Below are 27567 nucleotides of genomic sequence, written 5' to 3' on the forward strand. Positions count from 1 at the left end.
GAAATCACATTCCCTAAATGAACTCAAAGAAGGTCCATGCATTAAAGAAACAAAAAAGATGAGGTTGCCCTATATAAACTCAACGATGGAGGATGCCCTAAAACAACTCAAAAAAAGGCATTGCCATTAGGAACTTCATGGAAGGGGAATGCGATAAGAAGACTCAAGGATGGGGGTTCCCTTAAACATAATCAAATGAGGGGATGCCATAAGTAACTCTAATAATTAGGTTGCCCTAAACAAACTCTAGGAAGGGGGATGCACTAAAAAAATTCTCAAGGAAGAGGGCACAAACACTAAACAAACTTGAGGAATAGATACTCTATAAAGAAACTAAGGGATAGTGGGACGTCTTAATAAGACTCAAGGAAGGGGGATGCCTTAAACAAAGATATGGAGGGAGAATGTTGTAAACAAACTCAAAGAAGTGATGTGCTAACAAGACTCAATGAAGGGGATGCGCTAATGAAACTCAAAGAAGGGGGATTCTCTTAACAAAATTTGGGAAGGGGATGTCATTAACAAACTCAAGGAAGGGGGATGTCATTAATGGTAAGATCAGCATGAATCTTTGTTTAATTTGGTTTGACTAAAAAAAAAAAAAATAGTAAACATGTAATTAGTTAGGTTGTTTGGACACTTGGGATTTGTTAATAGGCTAGGCTTTAAGAAAATCACAAGAATTAGTGTTTGGTAATTAATTAGGGAATATGAGCATTAAAAAAATTTAACAATAGTAAGTTGTAAAATATTTTCCTTGAATCATTTGTTGGAATTTCATGTTATTTTTATGATTTCATAAAATATTTTAATGTGTCATTGCATCTCGGTTTATTGCATTAAAATGTTACCATGATATTGGAATGTATATTGGTATGAAGATTCATGGTTCTATGTTGTAGAAATGTCATTTTAATGTGTGGTTGCATTGCACGAAGGATATGGAATTATCACAGGATGATATTCAGAGAATTGATTGGTGGGAAGTGTTTATGTGATACTACAGGTATTATCATTTGATATATTGTTTATGTGGGACCGTGGGTCCTTGGGTGAAAGTCCCTAAAGCCCTCGAGGAAGACACTCCGATGTGGGTGTATGGGGTTAGTCCTACCCTTGGGTTTTAGTCCCTAAAGACACAGGATTGGTCCTGCCCTTGGTATGAGTCCCAAAAGACACGGGGTATGACTTGACCTTGGGTGATGTCCCAGAATAGTCATTATTATATTAATCGAGTATCTTGTGGAGCACCGATATCTGATGTGTAGATTGGTGGGGGTTAGCAGTTTATCAGTTGTGAAAGGATGGATGAGGAAAAGCAAAGATGAAACTAGCAAAAACACATGCATACATGTTTGACATGATTACACATTTGTTAATGGTTATAAAATGTTTATCATGCATGCTATTAAACATTTAATTTAAGGTTTTTAAGGGTATGCTTAGGATGGTTATAAACGTTCCTACTGAGTTGTGAACTCACCTTATCCCTTCCACCTCTAGATGCAAGTCAGAAGACCTATGCAGGAAATAATGCTTGAGCAATGCTTTATTGTGATTGGATGCTATTTGCTCGCATTGAAAGTCTTTTGAGGTCTTGCCTTTTGTATCAAAGACTGAATCTTTTTGTAGGAATGATGTAATATATATATTTGTCAGGTACACTTGTAGTATGGGCTACTCGTAGTGAACAATGGGGTTTTGGTATACGTAAATTAATGTAGTACAAGTTTCTTTTGTGAAACAAAACAAATTTTATTAACTATAGTAATAAAGTTTAATACAAGATGTACTCTTTATAACAAGTTTTGAGTATTCTCTTTTTACACAAAATCAAGCAGGAACTCAGCATTTAAATTTTTGAGAGCTCTTATACTTTATTTGAGTATTAATTGTTTAGTTTGAAGAATAACAAAAACCGGGGTGTGACAGATGACCTAAGAAAATGAAGGAAGGGTGATTCCCTAATTTAACTCAAAGGAATAGGATGACTTATGGAAACTCCAAGAAAGGAGATGCCTTAAACAAATTAAAGGAAGGTGGATGCCCTAATAAAGGGAAATGACCTAAATAAACTAAAGGAAAGGGTGATGCTAAACAAACTTAATGAAGGGGAATGAGTTAAACAAACTAAAGGAAAGGGAGATGTCCTAAACAAACTATGGGGGATGCCCAAAAAAAAAACCTCAAGGAAAAGGGGGTGCCCTAAACAATGTTAAGGATGGGGGGTACTCTAATCAAACTGAAAGAAAGAAGGTGCCATAAACACAAAGTCTAGGAAGAGGGTTACTATGGACTTGCATTTCTCACTTGCGTCCCCACTCGACAACGAGACTCATTTTTTATTTGTGAAAATTTGATATTTTATTAAAATTTGGAGTTCTCGTGCCACTTATTTTTATTTTTGTATAGGGAAAATATTATAAGAAATTAAAACCCTAAGAAAAATGACACCTTAAACTTTTGAAAAAACATGCCTTTGAAATAATAAACCCAAGTCTAGGTCCAATAATCAGGTTACTTAAGTTGAGGGAAGTACGACAATTAAGTGATTAATAGAGGGAATCAAGGAAGACTAATGGTGATTACTTAAATTCCAATAACATATTAAGCATGCTAAACAAATAATTCAAGTTAGACCATAAAGGAAGAGTAAGATGCGTACTTAGACTGCAATTTAAAGTGCTATTACAAGATACTGAAGTTAATTCAAACAACAAAATATATAGCATGCATCTCATCAGCAAAAATCAAACAAACATCAAGGCACTCAACGCCAATATCAAACATGGTATGGTTCACACAAAACATTTCATATGTAACTAAAAAGAAGTGAATGGTGGAGAGTGTACCTGAAGAGCATATCTTTAACGCGATGCACTTTCAATACAAATGGAGAAGCTAGGATAAAAGATGATGACAAGCAATTACGAGAGCATAATATCTGCATGGCATGAACTTACAAAGACATCAGCTATACAAGGTATATAACCAACTAAATAAATCAACTTTGGGAAAAGCTTTTTCGATGCAAATAACATTCTAAGATCAATTTCAAGAAGTAAGTAACATCACACAATTGTGGAAAAAAAAAATTAATACACTCCAAAAATAATTAAAACAAATTTTCAAACTAAAAGGTCATTAGCTAAGTTGAAACTGGTAGCAAGGATAAATTTTAAAATATCTTTTATGTAGGGTTGTGTCAAATCTTCATTCAATATTCCATAACCCATACATCCTCAACCTCAAGTGAAAAAGATTACCAAGGCCAAGGACATTCCCATTGGTTTGGGGGCACAAGTTCAAACTAATGCGAAATAAAAACAAAGTTTTTGGAAAACCAAAAAGAGAATGCAACTTGTATGAAATGAGTTGCATGTTTTTAAAAGAAAGTGAGATTTTTGCCCTAAACCTAAAACAAATTTTCTTTTAAAGTCCTTAAATGATTCAAATACTTTTGAAAATGATTCAAATCCTTTTGAAAATAATTTAAATTATTTTTTTAAAAAAAAATTGATTTTAGGAGGAGAAAAAAAGGAACTAAGAAAATTAAGAAATTCCGAACAAAAGACCTAAAAGTTAGGATTTTTTATTCATATCTTAAAACAATTTGAAAAGAAAGGAAAAATCAACTTAGACCTTCTTTTTGGCTACCTTTTCATTCATGATGGAGAAAAGATCTTTTTTTGTAAAAGAAATTTTGACTCAAAAACCAATTAAGTTTTTTCTAAAGAATAACAAGCTCTCAAAGGTAAATAACCAAACATCATGAATTTTTAACTAAGGTAGCATTCAAAGAACTTTAGAAAATAACTTAAGATGAATTTTTAACTAAACTAGCATTCAAAGAACTTTAAAAAAGAATCTAACATGAATTTTTAACCAAACTAGCATACAAAGCACTTCAAAAAACTAATACAGAAATTCATCTTTCAAATTTATCTAGAAATTCAAACTCCAAAACTTATATGCTGCCTAAGGGAAAATCTAACAAGTTCATTACCATCATGAAAGGGAGATAGAGATTACTTGTCTTAAGAGGCAGAACAAGAGAAATGTCAATCTCACATAAGTACCAAATAGGTTGTTAAAAACAACATTGATTAAACCAATTGCTCTAACAACAAAAGCATAAGTTGATTTACATATTAAGGCAGAGAAGAAAAAACACACACTTCTTGTCATTGTAGTAGCTTTGAACTTATTAAACCCCACATTCCACATTATATTATTTCTTAAGAAAACCACAAAAAGAATAAGAAACAAACAACTTTTGTAGTGGATTACTAAAATAGAGTTGGCTCTACCACTGTGATTTAGTGCTTCCTTTTTTCTCTTCTTTTGTTAATAGCCGATTTAAATATTAATTAAAGTATGCAGTTTACATAAGGGAAATCCTAGTGGGACCCTTGTTCGCCTCTTTCTATTCCTTATAGAGTAAGACACCAAGCTACAATTGGAAATTAACCTAAATCGCCAATAACTAACATGGGTTTTAGGTTAACAAACCAAAGCAAACTTAATGCAATCACATTTTAAGACTTCCAACACCCTTATTGAACCCAACCACGTAGTGTAACTCATTATTGTGTGAATCACAACAACTATCAACAAAAAAATATAAACACATCATTTCTTTCTTGTTGCACAGGGTATACAACAATGATTGTGTAGGGATGAAATTTTTTTGAAAGTGACACAAATTTACCATCAAAGACAAAGCAATTCTACAACACAAACTGCTTAAAATACAATGGCATAAGTGAAGAGTTTTTTTACCATATCAATGATTCAATAAGACGACTTTCAATGATTTCTTAACCACAAACTACCACATACATGATTTTCATAACTCAAACCTAGGTACAAAGTCAAGTACAAGAAATCAAGCCAATCTATGAGAAAAAAAAAAGAAAAATAAATAAATAAAAGAAAATTTCGAACAACCCAAATACATTATCTAGTAAGATAAGAATGCAATTGAGCGAAGTAATGTAAAAGAGAAAAAAGAACATTATGAAAAGAGGATGACTCCTAGAACATTTGACCCACAACCCTATCATTAGTCTAGTTGGGATTGACGGGGCTTGAACCCGCAGCTTCTGCCTTGCAAAGGCATTGCACTGACCAATTGAACTACAATCCCACATAAATAAGGTCACAACTGTCAATATAGGTAACCAAACAAATTGTACAAATAACACTTAACAACTCAATCTTCATAATAACAAATATTTAAGTTTAATTTCATTATATTAAATGACATACAATTCTTTTGTAGAAGTACTTATAAATCAAGTATCTTCAAATCAAACAAAATATGCTCATATCCATGCGCCGAGAAAAAATGATTCATATTAAGGCAGAAAAGTAAAAAAGAAATATCAATTACTATTAGATGTCAATCTCATATCCCACATCATATTATTTCATGCAGAAACCAAAAGAATGATCAGCCCAAAACCATAATGAATCCAAAATCATGAAAACATGACTTGACATGGAACAAATAGTCTCTATTAAAAAACCCTAAGAATACAAGTAAATCTCAAGGCTATGCCCCACACTATAATGACAACAGTTACAAATTGAAGGGATTTGCACTATTACAAATTTAAGTGGTTTCCATAGTGCATCCAACTTATACTACTTAAGAAATAGCAGAAACCAATAGAATTATTAGCCCAAAACCATAATGAATTCAAAATCATGAAAATGCTATCATGACTTGGCATGGAACAAATAGTCCCTATTCAAAACCTACAAATATAAGTAAATTTCAAGGCTATGGCCCACACCATAACGACAACAGTTACAAATTGAAGGGATTTGCACTATTACAAATTTAAGTGGTTTCCATAGTGCATCCAACTTATACTACTTAAGAAATAGCAAAAACCAATAGAATTATTAGCCCAAAACCATAATGAATTCAAAATCATGAAAATGTAATCATGACTTGGCATGGAACAAATAGTCCCTATTCAAAACAAATATAAGTAAATTTCAAGGTTATGACCCACACCATAACGACAACAATTACAAATTGAAGGGATTTGCATTATTACAAATCGAAGCGATATCCATAGTGCATCCAACTTATACTACTTAATAAGAAATTGCAGAAACCAAAAGAATTATCAGCCCAAAACCATAATGAATTCAAAATCATCAAAATGCTTCCATGACTTGGCATGGAACAAATAGTCTCTATGCATATATAGTGTCAAGAGCCTCTTCCCCAAATTGATATAGGATATCACAACATCTCTCTAGCTTGGTTTTCCATTTTAGTTAATGGAACTAAAAATGTTGGTGGTTACAGAATTTACCAATGGCTAAATCTTTTGTTGAGATTGTTTTCCTCCACTTGCCTCTAACCATATTAAATGACAAATTCTTGTAATGGTGACACATCTTGGAAGTCTGGTGAACATTCCTGCTCGTAGAGTAACATGAAAGAGGACTGTAATTTGAGGTTCTAGATTCATGGGATGGTGGCCATGGATTTCTTGATAAGTAAAAAATCACCACAGGGATCTCTGTAGGCTAATTGCTTGGTGTGTGGCATTTTGAAGGACATACTGAGATAGGTGATGACAACTTCTAAGGGTTCATGGGATGATGAGAACTACATTGTTTTTCTGGCTTATCATTTTAACTAACAGAATTAGCTCTCTTGTGCCATGAACTTAAGATGATTAAATGGAAGGTGGTTCCTTATTGTCCAATTTATAAAATGAGTGAGATTTATCATTTAAATGGGGGCATGATCTCAACCTCCATTACAATATATGGAATGATTTATCATTCAAATGAAAAAATACCGAGACGCATCATAGGTGCTTGAGTACGCATAATTAATTTTCTAAAAAAATGAAAAATCTAAAGAAATTATAATTCCTCATGGAAACCATTCTCAAGACCACTTCTTTGAAGGGAAATACTAACGACCTATAATTAAACACTTGAATTTTGGCTAAGTCAAGTTGCCCTACAAGCTAGTCTGCATGTCGTCTGCTATCTGCTTGAGTGGCAACCAAGCCTTCACATGATCTCTCATCAAACCTTGGTCCATCAACTTGCATGCTGAATAGGCACTCGTGGGTGCAAAGCGTCATCCAATGCGGCCTTGGTACCACATCATCCAAGTCAAGATGCTAACACACAACCCTATCCCTACCCCCTAATCCAATCCAAAGGAAAGGGGAAAAAGAAGTAGCAAGCTACTCCCATGCGCACCCCTCCTTTGCGCTTCCAAGAGCTCAAATCATAGACCATTGCTCCAATTAATTTGATACTCCTTTCCATAACCCTATCCCTCCAACCCAGAGGAAGGGAGGAAAGAAGCAGCCATTGACTGCTTCCATACCCTATTCAATACAAATCGTCCTGCATAAATTAAGCTCAGCCACAAATTTTTTATTGCCTAATAAGAGGAATGTGTAGCCATGGAAATAGAAAAAGAATTATACACATATGTACACATATAATACATGGGTGCACACAATAAATGTAATGCATGTCAAGTGTAACTACAAAATGAAAGAAGAATATATTGATGTGTTAGCTAAACTTCTATTGTGGCATTTCATAAGAGCAAAATTTCCACCATTGCATTTCATAAAATGCAAAATTTCCACTGTTGCAGTTCATAGAAGCAAAATTTTGATTGTTGCATTTCATAAAAAAAACACATTTTTCTTCATGTTGTTACCTGGATCTGAGGGCCTTTTTCCTAGCAGGGGATTTCTTGTCATTAGGGGATTTTTTGTTGTGACCAGCAGAGTTGGATGGCAAAGAATTGGTTGTAGCATTAAAAGATTTTGTTTCCATTGTCAACATCTTCAAAGATATTTTTCAAAGGTAATCAGACTGAATTAGAAGTAAAAATAAAAATATATCAATTCATCAAATTATTAATAACAAAGTAAGATAAGATAATATCAAGTTTTGCACTTTAATCTTTTACACTAAGGATAGATACAAAAAATGTTCATAGGTCTTGAGGAATGGTTGAGTAAATACTAGCATGATGGATATACCTGGCTTGTGGCAGTAGAATAAATCTTTTCCTCAAACCTTTCAACAATTTTCCTTAGCTCATTAAGTCCCTCTGGTCCAGAAATACGAAGATGTCTCTTCAATGTGTCCATGCTAGACATAAAAAAAGGTTAAATTGTAATGGGTTATTCTTATGCAATCATTGGTTCAAAAAAAAAAATCTTAAATAGGAAATCATGTTAGTTGTGCATTGACCATGTCACAATTTCCAACCAGAAAACAATACTGCATGAAACAAGAATTTAGAGTAAATAAAAAAAAAATTTAAGGAAATGAACTAACATCCCCATAATAAGAGGAGGTTTGAAGTAAATAGAAAAAATTTATTAAGGAAAGGAACTAACATCCCATAATAAGAGGGGGTTTGAGGGTAAGACAACTAGAAAGCTTGTATATTTATAGGATTCCATGCTTACATCCCTTCCTTTGAACAAGTCAAACACAAAAGATTGTCTCTTGCAATTTACTGCACATTCTAATACCTTTTTTCTAGTTCCTGTTTTTTAATGATCATATTTGAACTTCCTCATGTATTGATTTTTAATGTATCTAACATGCTCACAAAAACTTATTGTGTCTTGCCTGGCTTGAACTCCCAAATACAAGAATAAATGAAATTCAATTATATTCCCCCAAACAATTCATGGAATGCCAGCTTACATTTCAATTAGACTAAGGATTACAGCAAGTTCTTTGGTCATTATACTTATTTCTTGCCAATAGGAGAAACCGGTTTGGAGGTCAGGGGCCAAGAATATTGTTAGACCACCTATGTAGATTAGCCTAACCTAGACTAATATTGCTTTTGTTAGAATATGATATGCAAAATATGGGTCCAATTCTTGATAACTTAACTTTTGAGGAAAATTGATTACTTAACATAATCAGATTTTAGGTTATTTAGAGGTCTCGAGTTGAAATCACTCCCCCATTTATTTATTTGTCTAATTATATGTAATCACAAATGTATGATTTATCTACCACTACTATAATTTGGGAGGATTGAGAATTGTCTGCTACTACCATGATTTATGCCTCTCATGGCAAGTATAGGGCCACATGCATGCAATAGCAAATGTGTGATTTGTCAATCATGGGTATAGGGCAACAAAAGTGTGATAAAAATGTGTGATTTATCTGTCACTAATACTATAGTTTGTCTCTCACACCCAAGGTGGGTACAAGAACATGTCTGAGGAGGTGTGAACATGATATACATTTGTCTATCACTACTGCAATTTGAGAGGATGATCACAAATGTATGATTTCTTTGTCACTATTGTCACTATTAGGCTCGTGTTTTTAGTGGAAGCATTTCTGAAAGTGTCTTTAGGAAACCAATCTAATGTTTCTTAAAAAAAAATATTACAATAATGATTTTTCAAAATTTTAAAAGTATTTTTTTAATTTTGTTAAACATCTAATTTTTCTTTAAAAAATATTTTTTAGGTTCAAAATAATTTCTAAAATTACTGTAAAATACACTATTATCAAGCCTTTTTTTAAAAAAATTTATTAAGTGTTAAAATCTATTACAATATATAAATTTTGAAACTAACTTGAAAATGTTTTTTAAAACGATTTTTTTTTTTTTTGTTATTTACAACAAAATAGTTTTCAATTATTAATTTTAAAAAAATATATCTAACTTGAAAAACAAGTTTAACAAACTTTCAACAAATGTAAATTTTTGAAAATTTGTTTTAAAAATAAATTATTATTTTTAGAACAAATCTTAGTGTTTTTAATTATTTTTTATATTAAATAATATTTTTAAATATAAATAATTTTTTGAAAACTTTGATATGGGACACAAATTGGTTTTTCTTTTTTCTTTTTTTCCTTCAATTTGTTTAAGTTAAAGTATTGTAATTGATATTTAAGCTAAAAATTTAATCACCATGTATTTGTGCCAAATTTATTTTTAACCTGAAGCCCATTCACTTGCCCAACTTGAATTTTGGGCCTCACCTCAAATAAAAGCAAAGCTTGAACCTGAACCCCTTAAAAGTATCTGAGCCAAGTTGGGCTAAAAATTAAATTCCTCATAATAGGCATCCAACTAAGGGAATAAAAGTACCCAATAGGGCATTTTAGTTAGGTTTTTTCAGTCTTCTGTTTGTTGGAATGAAAGGACCCAATGCTTGTATTTTTATTTGGACCCTCCAATTATTTTTTTAACCTCATCCTAAACAGCCCAAGGACCCAAAAGAAAAATAAATGTTTTCTTTGAGAAGTGTATCCCAACGCCTCCTGAATAAATTGTTTATATTTTACTATAAAATTTTATAAATAGAAATTTCAATATTATAATAAATAAATATTACTAGAAAAATGACTAATGAGAATAAAATAGATATTTGAATCTAACTTGGAAAGTGAATAAATTTTCAAGAAGACACAAGGAACAGATCAAGCAACTATAGAATCAAAGTGCATATCAAATCAAGTGAAGCAAAGGACTAATGCACATACCTTCAACAATATCAGTTTTTGAAAATTCTCCTACACTGCTCTTAGCTACCATAAAACATTCCAAGCTACCAACTTTTTGTTGATGTATGTGGGCATTTCTTACGGTAACCTCTTCTTCCATTTGTTCCATATGGAATTTGTCAAGCTTCTCAAACTCCTCAATGCGAGACTTGAGTTCCAATTGCAAACTCCTTACTCTGGTTTTCGTTAGCGTGAAAAAAATACACCAATTATTAAAAAAATAAATTGCAAATGAGGTAATGCAAGAACAACTTAATACCTTGCTAGGTTATTAATGAAGTATGTCTCCAATATGGGTAAATAAGAGACTAGTCCAAGCGTAGGTGCCATGACATTATATCTTATAATGAAGTCATGCATTAAAACCTAACATGATAATAAGTTGTCATATTAGCACATGATAGATGAAAATAGAATTAAAACAATAATATAAACAATACATGTGACTCCACCAAACCTATTGCAAACCTTTTCAACCACAACTTCCATATTTCTCCATAGGAGTTGGATGAGTAGCATAAATAGTAACAATAACATTATCAGCAGCAGCATACCATTATGTTTCCTGGCAGCCAAAACCATCAATTAAGATTTCTATTTGGATACATGACACCATATGCGTCAATTGGTTAATAGCAACATGGAACATAATGAATTTTATCTATTAAGTTTTGTTACAAGAACAATTGAAAGGATGCATGATACCACTTTCAATGTAATTTTGCAACTAAGAGACCTTTTCCTCAAGTCAACAACTAAGGTTTCAATAGTTGGATTAATTGTATAAATAAAATCAATAACATTATCAGTAACTGCATACCATAAGTTATCTAGCAACCAAAAACCGGTGATTAAGCTTTTCAGAATGCCAAATATCAGGGTCTCATTATTAGACAATAGGTTTTTCTTTCGCTCTTTAGAAAACTTGTAAGAGTAATGCGTCTGATTCAAGCATGCAGTTCAAGCAACCTTGGAGTTGTTGAAACCAATATTAGACCCCAGAATGAGGACAATATTGAGAAGCAAAAAAGTATAGGTTTTAAAAGCAATCCAATGTGAGGCTCCCCAATCAAGGATCAGTACATTATCAACAAATCGTAAGTAACTTGAGATGGAGAATCCACCTTTGGAAGAACGCTCAGATTGGGCCTAGGACTCTCCCCAAGATTTAATTTACAAGATAGTGAGACTAGAGAAACCTTTGATTAATGAACATACATGATCAAACAAGTCTTACTCTTCGAGACAGAAAAGCTTTTTCCAAGAGAGATCAAATAATACATCTATTTGCATAAGAAGAAAAAAAGATTAAAATCCTAAAAAAAAAATGGTTAAAATATACAAAATAACTAATGTCAATATCTTTACTTAGAAAAATGACTAATGAGAATAAAATAGATATTTGAACCTAACTTGGAAAGTGAATAAATTTTCAAGAAGACACAAGGAACAGATCAAGCAACTATAGAATCAAAGTGCATATCAAGAAGACACAAGGTTTAATTGGCATGCAGACTAACATGATAGAGCCAATTAGAGAAGCTCTCATTTTTTATTGGACAGAGGAAGTGTTAGAATCCAGGTTTATTGTCCTGATTTTTTTCCAGGTGACTTAGGTCAAGCATGCTTCAAGTATGAAGATAGGTGGGCAACTATCTCAGCAAGATCATGGACAGAATGACCTTCAGCCTTGTTCTCAAACAGAGAAAGGAAAAAAAATAGAAAATTAAGACAATCCCAATAATGATGTATTAGTTAAATTACAGTTCTGTAAGATTAGGTACAACTTATAGATTTCCTTTTGTATATTTATACCCAAAGTTAAAAAGTAAATAACCTACATTTCATGATAACAACAAAAATAAAAATAGAAGTATCTATTTTAAAAAAACAAAAAGAAATTGAGCAGAGTGTATCAATATGTTACTAGTGCCTTATTTTTCTAGTACATGATGAAGCATGTATAACCTGCAGCCAATTTTCTGAAAGCAACCTGCAGCCTTATTTTCTACCACTTTCTATACAATATATTTAGCTAGAGATCAAGAATCAAATGTCAGTTGTATTATAGCCTCGAATTAGGTGGGTTAGGCTTTTTTTAACAATGGAAAATCATGATTTTCGGAGGCATATTTCTACCAGTGATAGACCAATGTTGAGCTAAAATGACCACTGAACTTAAAAATAGTTTTTTTTTTCTTGCATTGCGCTATCCTCCTTTTGCTTCGGTTATTTGGGTATTCATTTAGAGTGGACAACCAGGCAATTGCCTCCATTGAGACTTCCTACAACTCCAAAAGTATTTCCAACTTCTTCCTTAGTAAGCTATTAGTAGAAATGGCAGATATAAATAGATTGAGAGAGAGAGACAGAGAGCATCACATACCCAGCCCTAGAACTCAGTTTACTAAACTGCTCCAAGATAGACATGAGGCATGTGTGTCTTAAGGAAATAGCATGGAAGGCTTCTGAAAGCTCATGCATTCTTGAAACATTTTCCAGTGATATATCCTTGAAAATAAAAATAAAAGAGTCACCAGGTGTCCACAATCTGATTCAAAGCAGTAAAGGAATTCATATCCAAAAAATCGAGCTCCTTAACTCACATGGGCAATGGTACACTCACAGGGACGCTTTATCCCTGCAAGAGATGCTGATCAGTAGCTATAAGGAGATCTTGTGCAATATCCAATATAATTTCTACAGATCCAGTGTATATAAATCTGTACAAAAATAGAATGTCAGTAAATAAGAAAAGCTCAAGTCAATTTGGAGATGGAGCAGTGATGCAGACAAGATTTAATTTCCATCTGAGTTGTCCAAGGCCTAATCTGGTTCTTGGTGTTAAACCTCATTCAGATAGATCAGGAATCATTGTCCTTCTGCAAGATAAAGCTAGAAGTAGAAGGTCTTCAAGTTTTCAAAGATGATAAATTGTTTAGGATGTTGACTAGATAGAATTGAAAAGGAAAACAATGGAATCAAGGTGTAATTTTTTCTTCTCTCTAATGCAATAACACAACAATAGACAATGCTAAACAAGTTAAAATCTTATTTATTCAAAGCAAGTCTTCAAGGGGCATATTGTTTCAAAAGAAAAAGAAAAAATTTAATGACATTAATCAGAAATCTTCCAGAGTCAAAAGCCCCCAAATGATGTGACAATCATATTCAAGTGTATTGATATTTACCCACCTCACCAACATTGCTCATGGCAAAGAAAAGTGTCCCTGCAACAAGGAGTGTATCACCAATTAGAGGTTTCAAACCTTCTAAGAGACAAATACAAGTTTGTGTGATAGTTGATACTGTACTAATAAATAATAATGTAAAATTTTCAGTAATGAATTAGAAAATGCCTCAATGACAAAACAAAGCTCTAGTTCTAGAATTTTCAGGTGGATTAAGTCATACTCTATTTTGCTGAATTTCATGATAGTTATGCACTAATTCTTGGAAGATGAAGGTTTTTGGCACCATAAAAATATGTCGCACATAACAGTCTATGCATGCTTTAGACCTTTAAGTTCAAAAGAGAGAAGAGATCATGGTGATACAGTTTTTGTCCAAAGCCTAGATTCAGAAACTTCCATTTTCAAGGTTATCTTTCACTAAAAATTGCTACTTATCTGTTTCTGTTCATTTATTCATGAAAATAATCATTATAATAATTGAATTGATGAATGGTAGGATGAGAAGGGAGAGGATTTTTACCTTTAGCTTTGATAGGGTTTTCTATCATGGATTCGAGCAAGTTGATGTCTATCAATTTCTAGCCCAGCCTTTTTTTTTTTTTTTTTTTTGATAGGTAAGAAAAGTTCATGGTAAATCAAAATACCAAAGAACACGATGAAACTTCAAAAATTCAAAACCTAGAACTTTCTTACAGGTTGTTTTATTTGACTTAAAAAGATAAAAAACAATCTGTTTTTTTAATTACAATTTCTGCACAACTAAACAGCACATTAACAAACGAATTGACTAAAAAACACAGATCTACAATAACCATGAAAGAATCATCATCAAAAACTAATTCCCCAAAACAAAAAATCAGACCCGTGGAGAGAATAAATTAAAAATTAAAAACCAAAAAAGAACAAATCATAAAAAATAAAAAAAAAATAAAACAAAAGGACTCGGACTAAATTTTCTAAGAACCCTATTATTATTCTTGGTTTAAACCAAAACCTACGAAATTTCATCACAATCATCAAGAACCCGGATTCATAACTCACCTGTAGTGGGGCGAAAGTCTACCGATCCCGGCGAGCAAACTCCCAAGAACCTGATGCGAGTTTCTTTATCTTGCAGCAAACCTAAAGACTCCGACCTCTCGTGCTTCTTCCGTGGAGAGAATAAATTCAAAATTAAAAACCAAAAAGGAACAACTCATAAAAAACAAAAGGGCTCGAAGACCAAATTTTCCAAGAACCCGACTATTTTTCTTGGTTTAAAGCAAAACCGACATCATCAAGAACCCGGTGGGATTCAACTTACCTGTAGGACGACGCAAGTCTGCCGATTCCAGCGAGCAAACTCCCAAGAACCCTGATGCGAGTCCTCTATCTTGCAGCAAACTTAAAGACTTTGACCTCTCGTGCTTCCTCTCCTCTCCTTGAAGAAGTCCTTCCGATCCCAAGGAAGTGGTTTTGACGGCATGAAAACCCAGTCAATCGCATGGGCAGCCCCGCCCCTAGCTTAATCAGCCAACCACACAACCCTAACCCAAATCTAAGGCTTCCAAAATCCCACAACCACAAAACCACTACGCACTAAGCTGATTCCCCGAGCTTCCACACCGAGATCGAACCAAATCACACCGTGCCCTAGCCTCTCGGCCAATAAAACTAAAAAGTCCTCCGCCTTTCACTTCCCCTCCTTCAAGTCTATGGCTTCTGCCGCGCCCTAGATTCCACTTCGAGGGGATGCCACCATAGATGAGACACAAAAGCCTCATCTTCCTACCTCCAGTTTCTTTCACTTTCTACGCTACCAGGGGAAAAAATTTGTTTTTGTTTCGAACGAGAAGGTGAGATCGTGACGACAATAAGGTACATAAAAGAGAAGAGGAGAAGAAAAGAGGTGAAAGAAAGGAAAGTCTCAGGACTAAAGAATGAGAATGGTATATCTATATCAGATCATCGGCTTCATTTAACCAGAATTTATATAATATTTTCATGTCCCAATAATTAATTTCATTTGTCCTAGTTTATTTATTTTCAAGGCCTATTTAGCCATGTTTTTTTAAACTGGGACACATGGTAATTTTTAAATTTTGTTTTTAAAGATCGTTTCAAAATTAGAGAGAAAAAGAGTCATGACTAAGAGTATTTTGTTTATTTGTTTCAAAATTTTACTCTGGTTTTCGTTAGTGTGAAAAAAATACACCAATAAATAAAAAAATAAACTGTAAATGAGGTAATGCAAGAACAACTTAATACCTTGCTAGGTTATTAATGAAGTATGTCTCCAATATGGGTAAATAAGAGACTAGTCCAAGCATAGGTGCCATGACATTATATCTTATAATGAAGTCATGCATTAAAACCTGACATGGTAATAAGTTGTCATATTAGCACATGATAGATGAAAATAGAATTAAAACAATAGTATAAACAATACATGTGACTCCACCAAACCTATTGCAAACCTTTTCAACCACAACTTCCATATTTCTCCATAGGAGTTGGATGAGTAGCATAAATAGCAGCAATAACATTATCAGCAGCAGCATACCATTATGTTTCCTAGCAGCCAAAACTGTCAATTAAGATTTCTATTTGGATACATGACACCATATGCGTCAATTGGTTAATAGCAACATGGAACATAATGAATAAATATCTACTAAGTTTTGTTACAAGAACAGTTGAAAGGACGCATGATACCACTTTCAATGTAACTTTGCAACTAAGAGACATTTTCCTCAAGTCAACAACTAAGGTTTCAATAGTTGGATGAATTGCATAAATAAAATCAATAACATTATCAGTAAGCGCATACCATAAGTTATCTGGCAGCCAAAAACCGGTGATTAAGCTTTTCAGAATGCCAAATATCAGGGTCTCATTATTAGACAATAGGTTTTTCTTTCGCTCTTTAGAAAACTTGTAAGAGTAATGCATCCGATTCAAGCATGTAGTTCAAGCAACCTTGGAGTTGTTGAAACCAATATTAGACCCCAGAATGAGGACAATATTGAGAAGCAAAAAAGTACAGGTTTTAAAAGCAATCCAATGTGAGGCTACCCAATCAAGGATCAGTACATTATCAACAAATCGTAAGTAACTCGAGATGGAGAATCCACCTTTGGAAGAACGCTCAGATTGGGCCTAGGACTCTCCCCAAGATTTAATTTACAAGATAATGTGAGACTAGAGAAACCTTTGATTAATGAACATACATGATCAAACACGTCTTACTCTTCGAGACAGAAAAGCTCTTTCCAAGAGAGATCAAATAATACATCTATTTGCATAAAAAGAAAAAAAGATTCAAATCCTAAAAAAAAAAAATGGTTAAAATATACAAAATAAATAATATCAATATCTTTACTTAGAAAAATGACTAATGAGAATAAAATAGATATTTGAATCTAACTTGGAAAGTGAAAACTTAACTCAAATACACAGAATAGTTGAATTTGATGCACAAGAGAGAGTTTGTTTACCAGGTATCAAATAAAAATTATCAAAAAATAATATAAAAAAAAAACAATGGATTACTCAAATGTTCAATTGATTATTAATTTTAATTTTTTATTTTTGCTTTTCTTCCCATTTCTCATAGTTGAGAATATTTGAGGGTTTTATCAATTGTTGATGGGAAAAAACACCATTGATAAGAAAACTGAATATAAATCATGAACCAAAAGATTTACCCCACTTGTTTAGATGCCATGAATATGTAGGATAATAAAAGAAAACAAACTTTTCTTGATATATATGGTAACAAACACATTCTCCACGGCTTCATAAGTGGACTAGTCCTGAGAAAATATAGGACAACCTGTGTTGGCTAAAATCAACTTTGCAAATCTATCAACGAGCTCCACAAGAAAGCAACGTCTGATAGTTATAGCCCCAACTTTGTCCTTCACATAATCTTTTCGGTTTGTCCTTCCAACCTCTATGATAGGAGAACCAACCAAACTACCAACAACACATGATTGCACCATATAGTGGTATTTGGTAGCACATGTCCCCATTAAATCACAGAGAGCATCTTTTGTCTTTCAATCTTTTAACAGTATTGTGTTCTTAAGCATAGTGTACAAGAGATGTAAATTAAACCTACAAAGATAAACATGCAAAATAAAATTAAAACAAATCCAACTACTCACCCAACTTGATTTACAACAAAAAATAAGTAATTTCCATATGGTCTCATGGAGTTGAGTATCTAACCCCTCTGTTGTTTCCAATTCCAAGAGTGTATAGGTTGTTTCTTCCTACAACTAGTACTGCCTAAATCCATTACAAGAACACTTTCATAAATTAGTAGCAACTTCCCAATATGACACACATGCACATACTTATCAAATAAATAAATAAATAAGACACACATGCACATAAAATGGAAGAGTACCTTGGGGTTGTTGTTGGGAAAAAAAAAAGTATAGATTTTAAAAGCATTTCGATGCAAGGCCACCTGATCAAGAATTAGTACATCATCAACCTGATCATTAGAAACTCAAAAAAGAGAACTCAGATTTGGAAGAACACTGAGATTGGACCTAAGACTATACAACATCTACTTTACATTTTACAAGAAAGGGTAAGACTAGAGAAGCCATTGATTATGGAATACAAATCAAATGCATCTTGCTCTTCAACATAGAAAAACACTGCATCAAAGATATTAAATGATACTCATACAAGTTTGAGTAAGAAGAAAAACAGATTAAAACCACAAAATATGGTTAATATGTACAGAAAATGTGACGACCCACCCTTGCAAGCGCCATCCACGCAAGACAGCGTCTCTTCCCTAGTCTGAAGACTGAGATGTAGATACTATCCTATGAAAGAAAATTAACTTGTGACAAGATATACTATGTCAAAGCAATACAAGGATGCATATTAAAGGAACTATAAATTCATTACTATGTCCGAGATAAACAGTTTTGCATACATAAAAGCTGGTCTTAAGGGATCGAAAACTTGTACATACCTAAGAAAATGGCTACATGCCAGTAGTCTATCCAAAAAGAAGCAAAAGGAAACGGCAACAACATTTATATGCCTTGTTGACTATCCTCCATACCTTGCTTGGGATTTGGTTCTACTAGGTCCTCATCTAAAAAATTTAGGGAACTACAAAGTGAATAACTCAGTGAATGATCATATAATACAGGTTGTAGTGTGGTCAGTCCAAAGTAGAAAGAGGAGTTTTATCATGTAGGTAACACTCAACGTAGATAATATATGGTATAACAATCAAGTAGACATGCAACATTGGACGACCCGATGTATAATCAATCAAACACATGCATAATCCATGGCTACAATGTCACTCCAACTCTCGACACATATGCAATATAACTGCTACAATGCCCTTTCCTCCATCAGCATGTATCACATATGCAACCGCAGGCGACATATGTCTCAAATATCATGGTGCCTTATAGACACAATATCCCTACATCTCTCGACACACTTCTCATACAAACTGCTCTAGTGCCCCTTTATCTCTTGGCATAAAAGATTACTAGGTTAATTGGCTACAGTGCACCCCTCCATTTCTACGGCACGATATAGGTCTAGGGTAAATTACAATCGCATCCATAGTAATAATGTAAAATACCATAATGACCACCAATGATTTTTAGTGAATGGTACGTTAATATGAAATATATTCCCTTCATCTAACATATACAAAAGAATAGCATATATGCATATAAAAATATCCAACACTCCAATTCACAAAATAACATATGTTCCCAAAAGCATAATAAAATATTAAAATTCAAAGGAAATTTAAATTTCAAAAATAGTGGGAAAAAAAAAACTATTTTCACCTCATAAATGAATTTTGTTGAATTTTAAGAAAAAATCTAGTCTAAACTTCCAAAATCAATGCCAATGTCAGGCTAAAAGGTTTTAGCTCAATACCTCCATCATGAAGGATGAGATTACTTACCACACATTCAAATGTCAAGGTTTGTAAATTCCATGTGGAGTTTAAACAGAATCTTCAAATAATGTGAGGAACATAGACATAGCTATGAGAAGTGAAGAGCGAGAGCCACACCTCTTGCATCAAACCAAAATTTCTACAAAGCATCGACAACAAAGGTGCACAGTGGCCAATCAAGCTCTTCTCCACAGAAACACCATAAACAATTTCAATCTCTGCCCTTTAGGAAGCAAAATCAATTATTGCATCTTAAGAAACATCAAGACCAAACTCAGCATAAAAGCCATTCTCCTACAAAGCACCATCCAAGAAAGTGGAATCAGTCAAAACAAGTAAAAAACCACAGATCTTATATTTAATTATAATAAGCCTCACATGTGTAACCTATGTAATAAATATCTAAATGTTCATCTAACTAGACAATGTGATTTTCTCAGTCATCTATTGTAAGAATTTTCATAGTTTTTCGATTAGATGATATGGAATAATCTAATAACAATACTTGAGGACAATAGATGATACCATTCTCTTGCAAGACACCATCAAAGGGACCGAGATCAATCAAAAGAGGTTCTAGTAAAGAAAAATTGAAATGATTAAATGCTTTTCATACTCAATAATTCCAACCTTGATATCATACTCAATTTTCTCAATGTATTAAAGAAATGAAAAATAATTCCAACCTTGTATCTCGGTTTTTCTAAAACACTTGTTCCAATGCATGAAATGATTTTAATTCAATGCCTACATCATGAAGAATGGGATTATTTACCACACTTTTAAATGCCAAGTTTCACAAATTCCATGCGACATTTAAATAGAATCTTCAAAGAGTGTGAGGAACAAAGACAAGCTGTGAGAAGTGAGAGTTGAAACAACATTAGCTTGATCTATAATAAAAGTGTGTCTGAAAACTTTCAGTCTAGACACAGTAAGGTCCAGCCTTGATCTACTAGTTTGTAGATAAGGATCAAGCTATAATTTGGTATTAGTTTCTGGAAAGAAGTAGAGAAAATCAACAGCATCAACTTGATAAAGTTTACATATACCTTAATATGTGCATACCTATTGTCTCTCTTTGATCAATAAAATAATCACACCCCGCCATATTAAGGATATATAAAATGTACATAGGAAGCTCATAGAATGGAAACAACCCTCCTAAAAAATAATTAAATCAGATCAATTCTTATCTGACATGCAAAAACTGAAAAACATAAAATTTATATATAAAGTAAACTCCAAGCTCTATAATTTTTCTGCGCAACACACAAAAGTTGCCCCCAGAATTAGTTTCAACTGCTCCAACATTTCCCTTTTTGGAAACAAAAATGTTTCTGGCAAAACCATTTTCATTTATAATACCCAACAAGCTATAAATATGAAATAACTTGAAAATAATGTCTGATGCTAGGTTTTGATTTGTCTTCTTCCAAGGGCATGTGCTCAAAATCCTTTTAATCAAATATTTCATTTTGGTAATATATATCCCAAAAAACCTGTTTACTGCAAGAGGAAGGCATCTTGATTCAACTAGTTGCTGCACATAATACATCTTTTGGTGCAGAGTTTATGCTTCTTACCTCTCATTATCCAAGAAATTTTTCCTCCAACGTTTGAGTGTCTGGTGATAATGTATTCTTATGTTTTCCAGATGCTCCACACTGCATTTACACAACTCTCTTAGATTAATTTTTTTCAGAAAGTGGAAGAAAGATGATTAATTCCAAATCATTGTATTAGCTTTTACCAGTATGGCCATTGTTACTCTAATGAATGAAGGAAAACATCCACCAAGGAAGCTGCACATAATACATCTTTTGGTGCAGAGTTTATGCTTCTTACCTCTCATTATCCAAGAAATTTTTCCTATTAATCAAAAGGGAAAGCAGAAACTTTATTGGCATGCAGAGTAACATGATAGAGCCAATTAGAGAAGCTCTCATTTTTTAATGGACTGAGGAAGTGTTAGAATCCAGGTTTATTGTCCTGATTTTTTTCCATGTGACTTAGGTCAAGCATGCTTCAAGTATGAAGATAGGTGGGCAACTATCTCAGCAAGATCATGGACAGAATGACCTTTAGCCTTGTTCTCAAACAGAGAAAGGAAAAAAAACAGAAAATTAAGACAATCCCAATAATGATGTATTAGTTAAATTACAGTTCTGTAAATTAGGTACAACTTATAGATTTCCTTTTGTATATTTATACCCAAAGTTAAAAAGTAAATAACCTACATTTCATGATAACAACTAAAATAAAAATAGAAGTATCTATTTTAAAAAAACAAAAAGAAATTGAGCAGAGTGTATCAATATGTTACTAGTGCCTTATTTTCTAGTACATGATGAAGCATGTATAACCTGCAGCCAATTTTCTGAAAGCAACCTGCAGCCTTATTTTCTACCACTTTCTGTACAATATATTTAGCTAGAGATCAAGAATCAAATGTCAGTTGTATTATAGCCTCGAATTATGTGGGTTAGGCCTTTTTTAACAATGGAAAATCATGATTTTCGGAGGCATGTTTCTACCAGTGATAGACCAATGTTGAGCTAAAATGACCAATGAACTTAAAAATAGTTTTTTTTTTCTTGCATTGCGCTATCCTCCTTTTGCTTCGGTTAGTTGGGTATTCATTTAGAGTGGACAATAGTACACATGTGAATCATTTGTATTGAATTATATTAATTCGTATATCAAAAGCTAGCTAAAGATTTTTGTAAGACAAATATTTAGGCTTCCAGGCAATTGCCTCCATTGAGACTTCCCACAACTCCAAAAGTATTTCCAACTTCTTCCTTAGTAAGCTATTAGTTGAAATGGCAGTTATAAATAGATATAGAGAGAGAGAGAGAGCATCACATACCCGGCCCTAGAACTCAGTTTACTAAACTGCTCCAAGATAGACAAGAGGCATGTGTGTCTTAAGGAAATAGCATGGAAGGCTTCTGAAAGCTCATGCATTCTTGAAACATTTTCCAGTGATATATCCTTGAAAATAAAAATAAAAGAGTCACCAGGTGTCCACAATCTGATTCAAAGCAGTAAAGGAATTCATATCCAAAAAATCGAGCTCCTTAACTCACATGGGCAATGGTACACTCACAGGGACGCTTTATCCCTGCAAGAGATGCTGATCAGTAGCTATGAGGAGATCTTGCGCAATATCCAATATAATTTCTACAGATCCAGTGTATATAAATCTGTACAAAAATAGAATGTCAGTAAATAAGAAAAGCTCAAGTCAATTTGGAGATGGAGCAGTGATGCAGACAAGATTTAATTTCCATCTGAGTTGTCCAAGGCCTAATCTGGTTCTTGGTGTTAAACCTCATTCAGATAGATCAGGAATCATTGTCCTTCTGCAAGATAAAGCTAGAAGTAGAAGGTCTTCAAGTTTTCAAAGATGATAAATTGTTTAGGTTGTTGACTAGATAGAATTGAAAAGGAGAATAAGGGAATCAAGGTGTAATTTTTTCTTCTCCCTAATATAATAAGACAACAATAGACAATGCTAAACAAGTTAAAATCTTATTTATTCAAAGCAAGTCTTCAAGGGGCGTATTGTTTCAAAAGAAAAAGAAAAAATTTAATGACATTAATCAGAAATCTTCCAGAGTCAAAAGCCCCCAAATGATGTGACAATCATATTCAAGTGTATTGATATTTACCCACCTCACCAACATTGCTCATGGCAAAGAAAAGTGTCCCTGCAACAAGGAGTGTATCACCAATTAGAGGTTTCAAACCTTCTAAGTGACAAATACAAGTTTGTGTGATAGTTGATACTGTACTAATAAATAATAATGTAAAATTTTCAGTAATGAATTAGAAAATGCCTCAATGACAAAACAAAGCTCTAGTTCTAGAATTTTCAGGTGGATTAAGTCATACTCTATTTTGCTGAATTTCATGATAGTTATGCACTAATTCTTGAAAGATAAAGGTTTTTGGCGCCATAAAAATATGTCGCACATAACAGTCTATGCATGATTTAGACCTTTAAGTTCAAAAGAGAGAAGAGATCATGGTGATACAGTTTTTGTCCAAAGCCTAGATTCGGAAACTTCCATTTTCAAGGTTATCTTTCACTAAAAATTGCTACTTATCTGTTTCTGTTCATTTATTCATGAAAAAAATCATTATAATAATTGAATTGATGAATGGTAGGATGAGAAGGGAGAGGATTTTTACCTTAGCTTTGATAGGGTTTTCTATCATGGATTTGAGCAAGTTGATGTCTATGAATTTCTACAGGTAGTTTTATTTGACTTAAAAAGATTAAAAAACTATCTGTTTTTAATTACAATTTCTGCACAACTAAACAGCACATTAACAAACGAATGGACTAAAAAAACAGATCTACAATAACCATGAAAGAATCATCATCAAAAACTAATTCCCCAAAACAAAGAATCAGACCCGTGGAGAGAATAAATTAAAAATTAAAAATTAAAAACCAAAAAAGAACAAATCATAAAAAATAAAAACAAAAGGACTCGGATCCAATTTTCTAAGAACCCTATTATTATTCTTGGTTTAAACCAAAACCTACGAGTTTCATCACAATCATCAAGAACCCGGATTCATAACTCACCTGTAGGGGGGCGAAAGTCTACCGATCCCGGCGAGCAAACTCCCAAGAACCTGATGCGAGTCCCTCTATCTTGCAGCTAACCTAAAGACTCAGACCTCTCGTGCTTCTTCCGTGAGAGAATAAATTCAAAATTAAAAACCAAAAAGGAACAAATCATAAAAAACAAAAGGGCTCGGAGACCAAATTTTCCAAGAACCCGACTATTTTTCTTGGTATAAAGCAAAACTGACATCATCAAGAACCCGGTGGGATTCAACTCACCTGTAGGACGGCGCAAGTCTGCCGATTCCGGCGAGCAAACTCCCAAGAACCCTGATGCGAGTCCTCTATCTTGCAGCAAACTTAAAGACTCCGACCTCTCGTGCTTCCTCTCCTCTCCTTCAAGAAGTCTTCCGATCCCAAGGCAGTGGTTTTGACAGCATGAAAACCCAGTCAATCGCAAGGGCAGCCCCGCCCCTAGCTTAATCAGCCAACCGCACAACCCTGACCCAAATCTAAGGTTTCCAAAATCCCACAACCACAAAACCACTACGCAATAAGTTGATTCCCCGAGCTTCCACACCGAGATCGAACCAAATCACACCGTGCCCTAGCCTCTCGGCCAATAAAACTCAAAAGTCCTCCGCCTTTCACTTCCCCTTCTTTCCGCCGCGCCCTAGATTCCACTTCGGGGGGACGCCACCATAGATGAGACACAAAAGCCTCGTCTTCCTGCCTCCAGTTTCTTTCACTTTCTAAGCTAGCAGGGGAAAAAATTTGTTTGGACGAGAAGGTGAGATCGTGACGACAATAAGGTGCATAAAAGAGAAGAGGAGAAGAAAAAGAGGTGAAAGAGAGGAAAATCTCGAGACTACAGAATGAGTATGGCATATCTATATCAGATCATCGTCTTCACTTAACCAGAATTTATATAATATTTTCATGTCCCAATAACTAATTTCATTTGTCCTAGTTTATTTATTTTCAAGGTCTATTTAGCCATATTTTTTTAAACTTGAACACAGGTAATTTTTAATTTAAAGATCGTTCTAAATTAGTAAAAAAAAAAGTCATAACTACAATTTGACAATAATTCTAATAAAAGTGTTTTATTTTTATGAAAAATAGTTTTATGAGAATTAGAAAAAATGATTCTAATAATGTTTTTGATAATATGTTGTATAAGTATAAAAACACTTTTAAGATTAATAAATTACCAAAAATGATATATAATTTTAGTTACAAAAAGAAAATAGTATCATAAACAAAAAACTTTTCAAAAGAATATATATATATATATATATATATATATATATATATATATATATATATATATATATTGTTAAAAAAAACTAAAAATAAATTTTTTATTTAAATAAAATTTTGAAAAGGTTTACAAAAGGAATTGGATTAATAAATAAATATTAATCATGATATAACAAATTATTTGATTATATATTAGTTTAAAATTAATAATTTTTTATCACTATAATAAAATTTTAAAAAATATTTTAAAAAAAACATTTAAATCACTAAAAAAAGAACATTTAATAAAAGATAATTTTAAAAATAAAATAATATATGATTACCTATTAATTTCTCAAAAAAAACTTTTCTAATTAAAATTAATAATTTTTTATCATTATAATAAAATTTTAAAAAATATTTACAAAAAAACATCTAAATCAATAAATAAAAAATAAACATTGAATAAAAGATAATTTTCAAATAAAACAATACATGATTGCCCAAAACCCACACAATAGAACCCCAACTTATAGCAGATTGAGTACATATTGTTTTCCACTTTGAATGCCTTCATGTATTATTGTTGTTTGCCATATCCCATTCTACGATGAACTCCTCCTTCTACTTTGGCTTCTCATGGACCAATCATCAAACACCTGGTGGATGCAAACATAGTGGGAATTGAGAACACTTGGTGTATTGCCGATTTCAACTCCTGAAAATCAAATGATCTTCCTCCATAGACCAAGGATTTGAATACTGATATTATGAGCGGAAAAACTGACCTATTACAACATGTATAAATGGGACCGTTGTTCTTCTCAATTGAAATTGTTGTTCCCATTATGCTTCCCTCAACCTCAACACAAAGGTCATAAAATAAGCTTAACCACACGATTCAGATATGCATTCTCATTCGGAATTGACGACAACATAGGGTGACCTATGTTTTCATCAATGTTAATTCTCAAGAACTCGAGTAGATAGAGGCTGGGGTAGAATAATTTGCAATCCGAATTGGGCATAGAATCTTGAATCCAAACGATTCGATTTCTGGCTGAACAAAGGGTCTTCCTACTATGCAGTCTCGGATAGAGAGCGATGGATGAAGAGAATGAAGGAGAGAGGTATGAGTGAAAGGGAAAGGAAGGTATCGGGAATCACTTGGGGGCATTTTTGGAATATTTCAAAATTTTTGAAGTGTTTTTTTTTAAAAAAAAAACACCTGTCAAGTGATTCTCTAAAAATCACTTTAAGTGTTTTTCCGGATTTTCAAAAGTGTTTTTAAAAATTTGCCAAACACCTTATTTTCATCCCAAAAACACTTAAAAGTGTTTTTAAAGGTAGAAACACTTTTGAACATCACTGCCAAACAGGCTCTAAATTTTTTTAAAATAAAAGTATTTGACAAGATGTTTTAAAAAACAGTTTTTTTAAACAAAAAAACAGTTCTTTAAACAAAAAAACTTTTATAAATTTAATTTTTAATAATATAAAATCAAATTCAAGGTAAGTCATGTTAACAAAATAAAAATTAAATCTACAATTATCTATAAATTAAAGATAAATAAATTTTTTTTAATTATAAAACAATTTTTTTATTCTAGTGATATAAAGATTACTAAAAGATAAAAATAATTTTAATATTCAACCATGATTTCTCATGCTTGTTTTTAAAAACCGTTTTTAAGTTAAAAAATGAAATAAAAAATTTATAAAAATAAGGGTATTTGGCAAGTTATTTTTATAAAACGATTTTAAAAATAAAAAAACAAAAAGACTTGTTTGGATAAATATTTAATATATATATATATATATATATATATATATATATATATATATTTTCATTTTGTAAAAATAAATTAAATTAAATTTATATAATATTAATTAATTAAATTTAATTGAAGTCTTATTGAAAATGAAAATAATTTTGTAATTATAAATAAATTAAAAAAATAGATTGTTTTTAGTAAAATATAAATACTAATGTTATAATAAAACCATAAATAATATTTTTAGTAGAAAATATACTATTTTAT

At 32.6% G+C, this 27567-nt stretch overlaps 1 protein-coding gene across 5 annotated transcripts; it reads right to left on the minus strand.

Annotated features, from left to right (window-relative positions):
• Positions 1–2570: 2570 nt before the first annotated feature.
• On the minus strand, positions 2571–25158 carry LOC104878154 (uncharacterized). Of its 5 annotated transcripts, XR_009465865.1 has the most exons (10): positions 14799–15966; positions 13764–13793; positions 13170–13204; positions 12950–13074; positions 11032–11128; positions 10823–10929; positions 10543–10739; positions 8049–8160; positions 7721–7878; positions 2571–2944 (listed from the first exon to the last, which is right to left on the minus strand). XR_009465865.1 is itself a non-coding variant. In XM_059737551.1 (9 exons), the coding sequence occupies exons 3-9, from the start codon at positions 13774–13776 to the stop codon at positions 8147–8149; spliced, it is 588 nt and encodes a 195-aa protein (XP_059593534.1). In that variant the 5' UTR covers positions 13777–13793; positions 16005–16111; positions 16214–17058; the 3' UTR covers positions 6702–8146. The 5 variants fall into 5 exon arrangements, 3 of the variants coding, with proteins under 3 accessions (XP_059593534.1, XP_059593535.1, XP_059593533.1); XM_059737551.1 differs by lacking the exons at positions 2571–2944; positions 14799–15966 and adding exons at positions 16005–16111; positions 16214–17058 and having other exon boundaries at positions 6702–8160; XM_059737552.1 differs by lacking the exons at positions 2571–2944; positions 7721–7878 and having other exon boundaries at positions 7880–8160; positions 14799–14904; positions 15061–15966.
• Between the last annotated feature and the right edge of the window lie 2409 nt (positions 25159–27567).

This window comes from Vitis vinifera, chromosome 6 (genome assembly GCF_030704535.1).
Source record: "Vitis vinifera cultivar Pinot Noir 40024 chromosome 6, ASM3070453v1".
NCBI lineage: Eukaryota > Viridiplantae > Streptophyta > Magnoliopsida > Vitales > Vitaceae > Vitis > Vitis vinifera.

Excerpts from the sequence above, each read along its gene's own strand:
- LOC104878154 (XM_059737550.1), bottom strand. Across the intron at positions 13,075-13,169 it reads GTGAGTGTACCATTGCCCAT|GATATATCACTGGAAAATGT; the intron begins GTGAGTTAAGGA and ends TTTATTTTCAAG. Across the intron at positions 11,129-12,949 it reads AAACTGAGTTCTAGGGCTGG|GAAACATAATGGTATGCTGC; the intron begins GTATGTGATGCT and ends TTTGGCTGCCAG.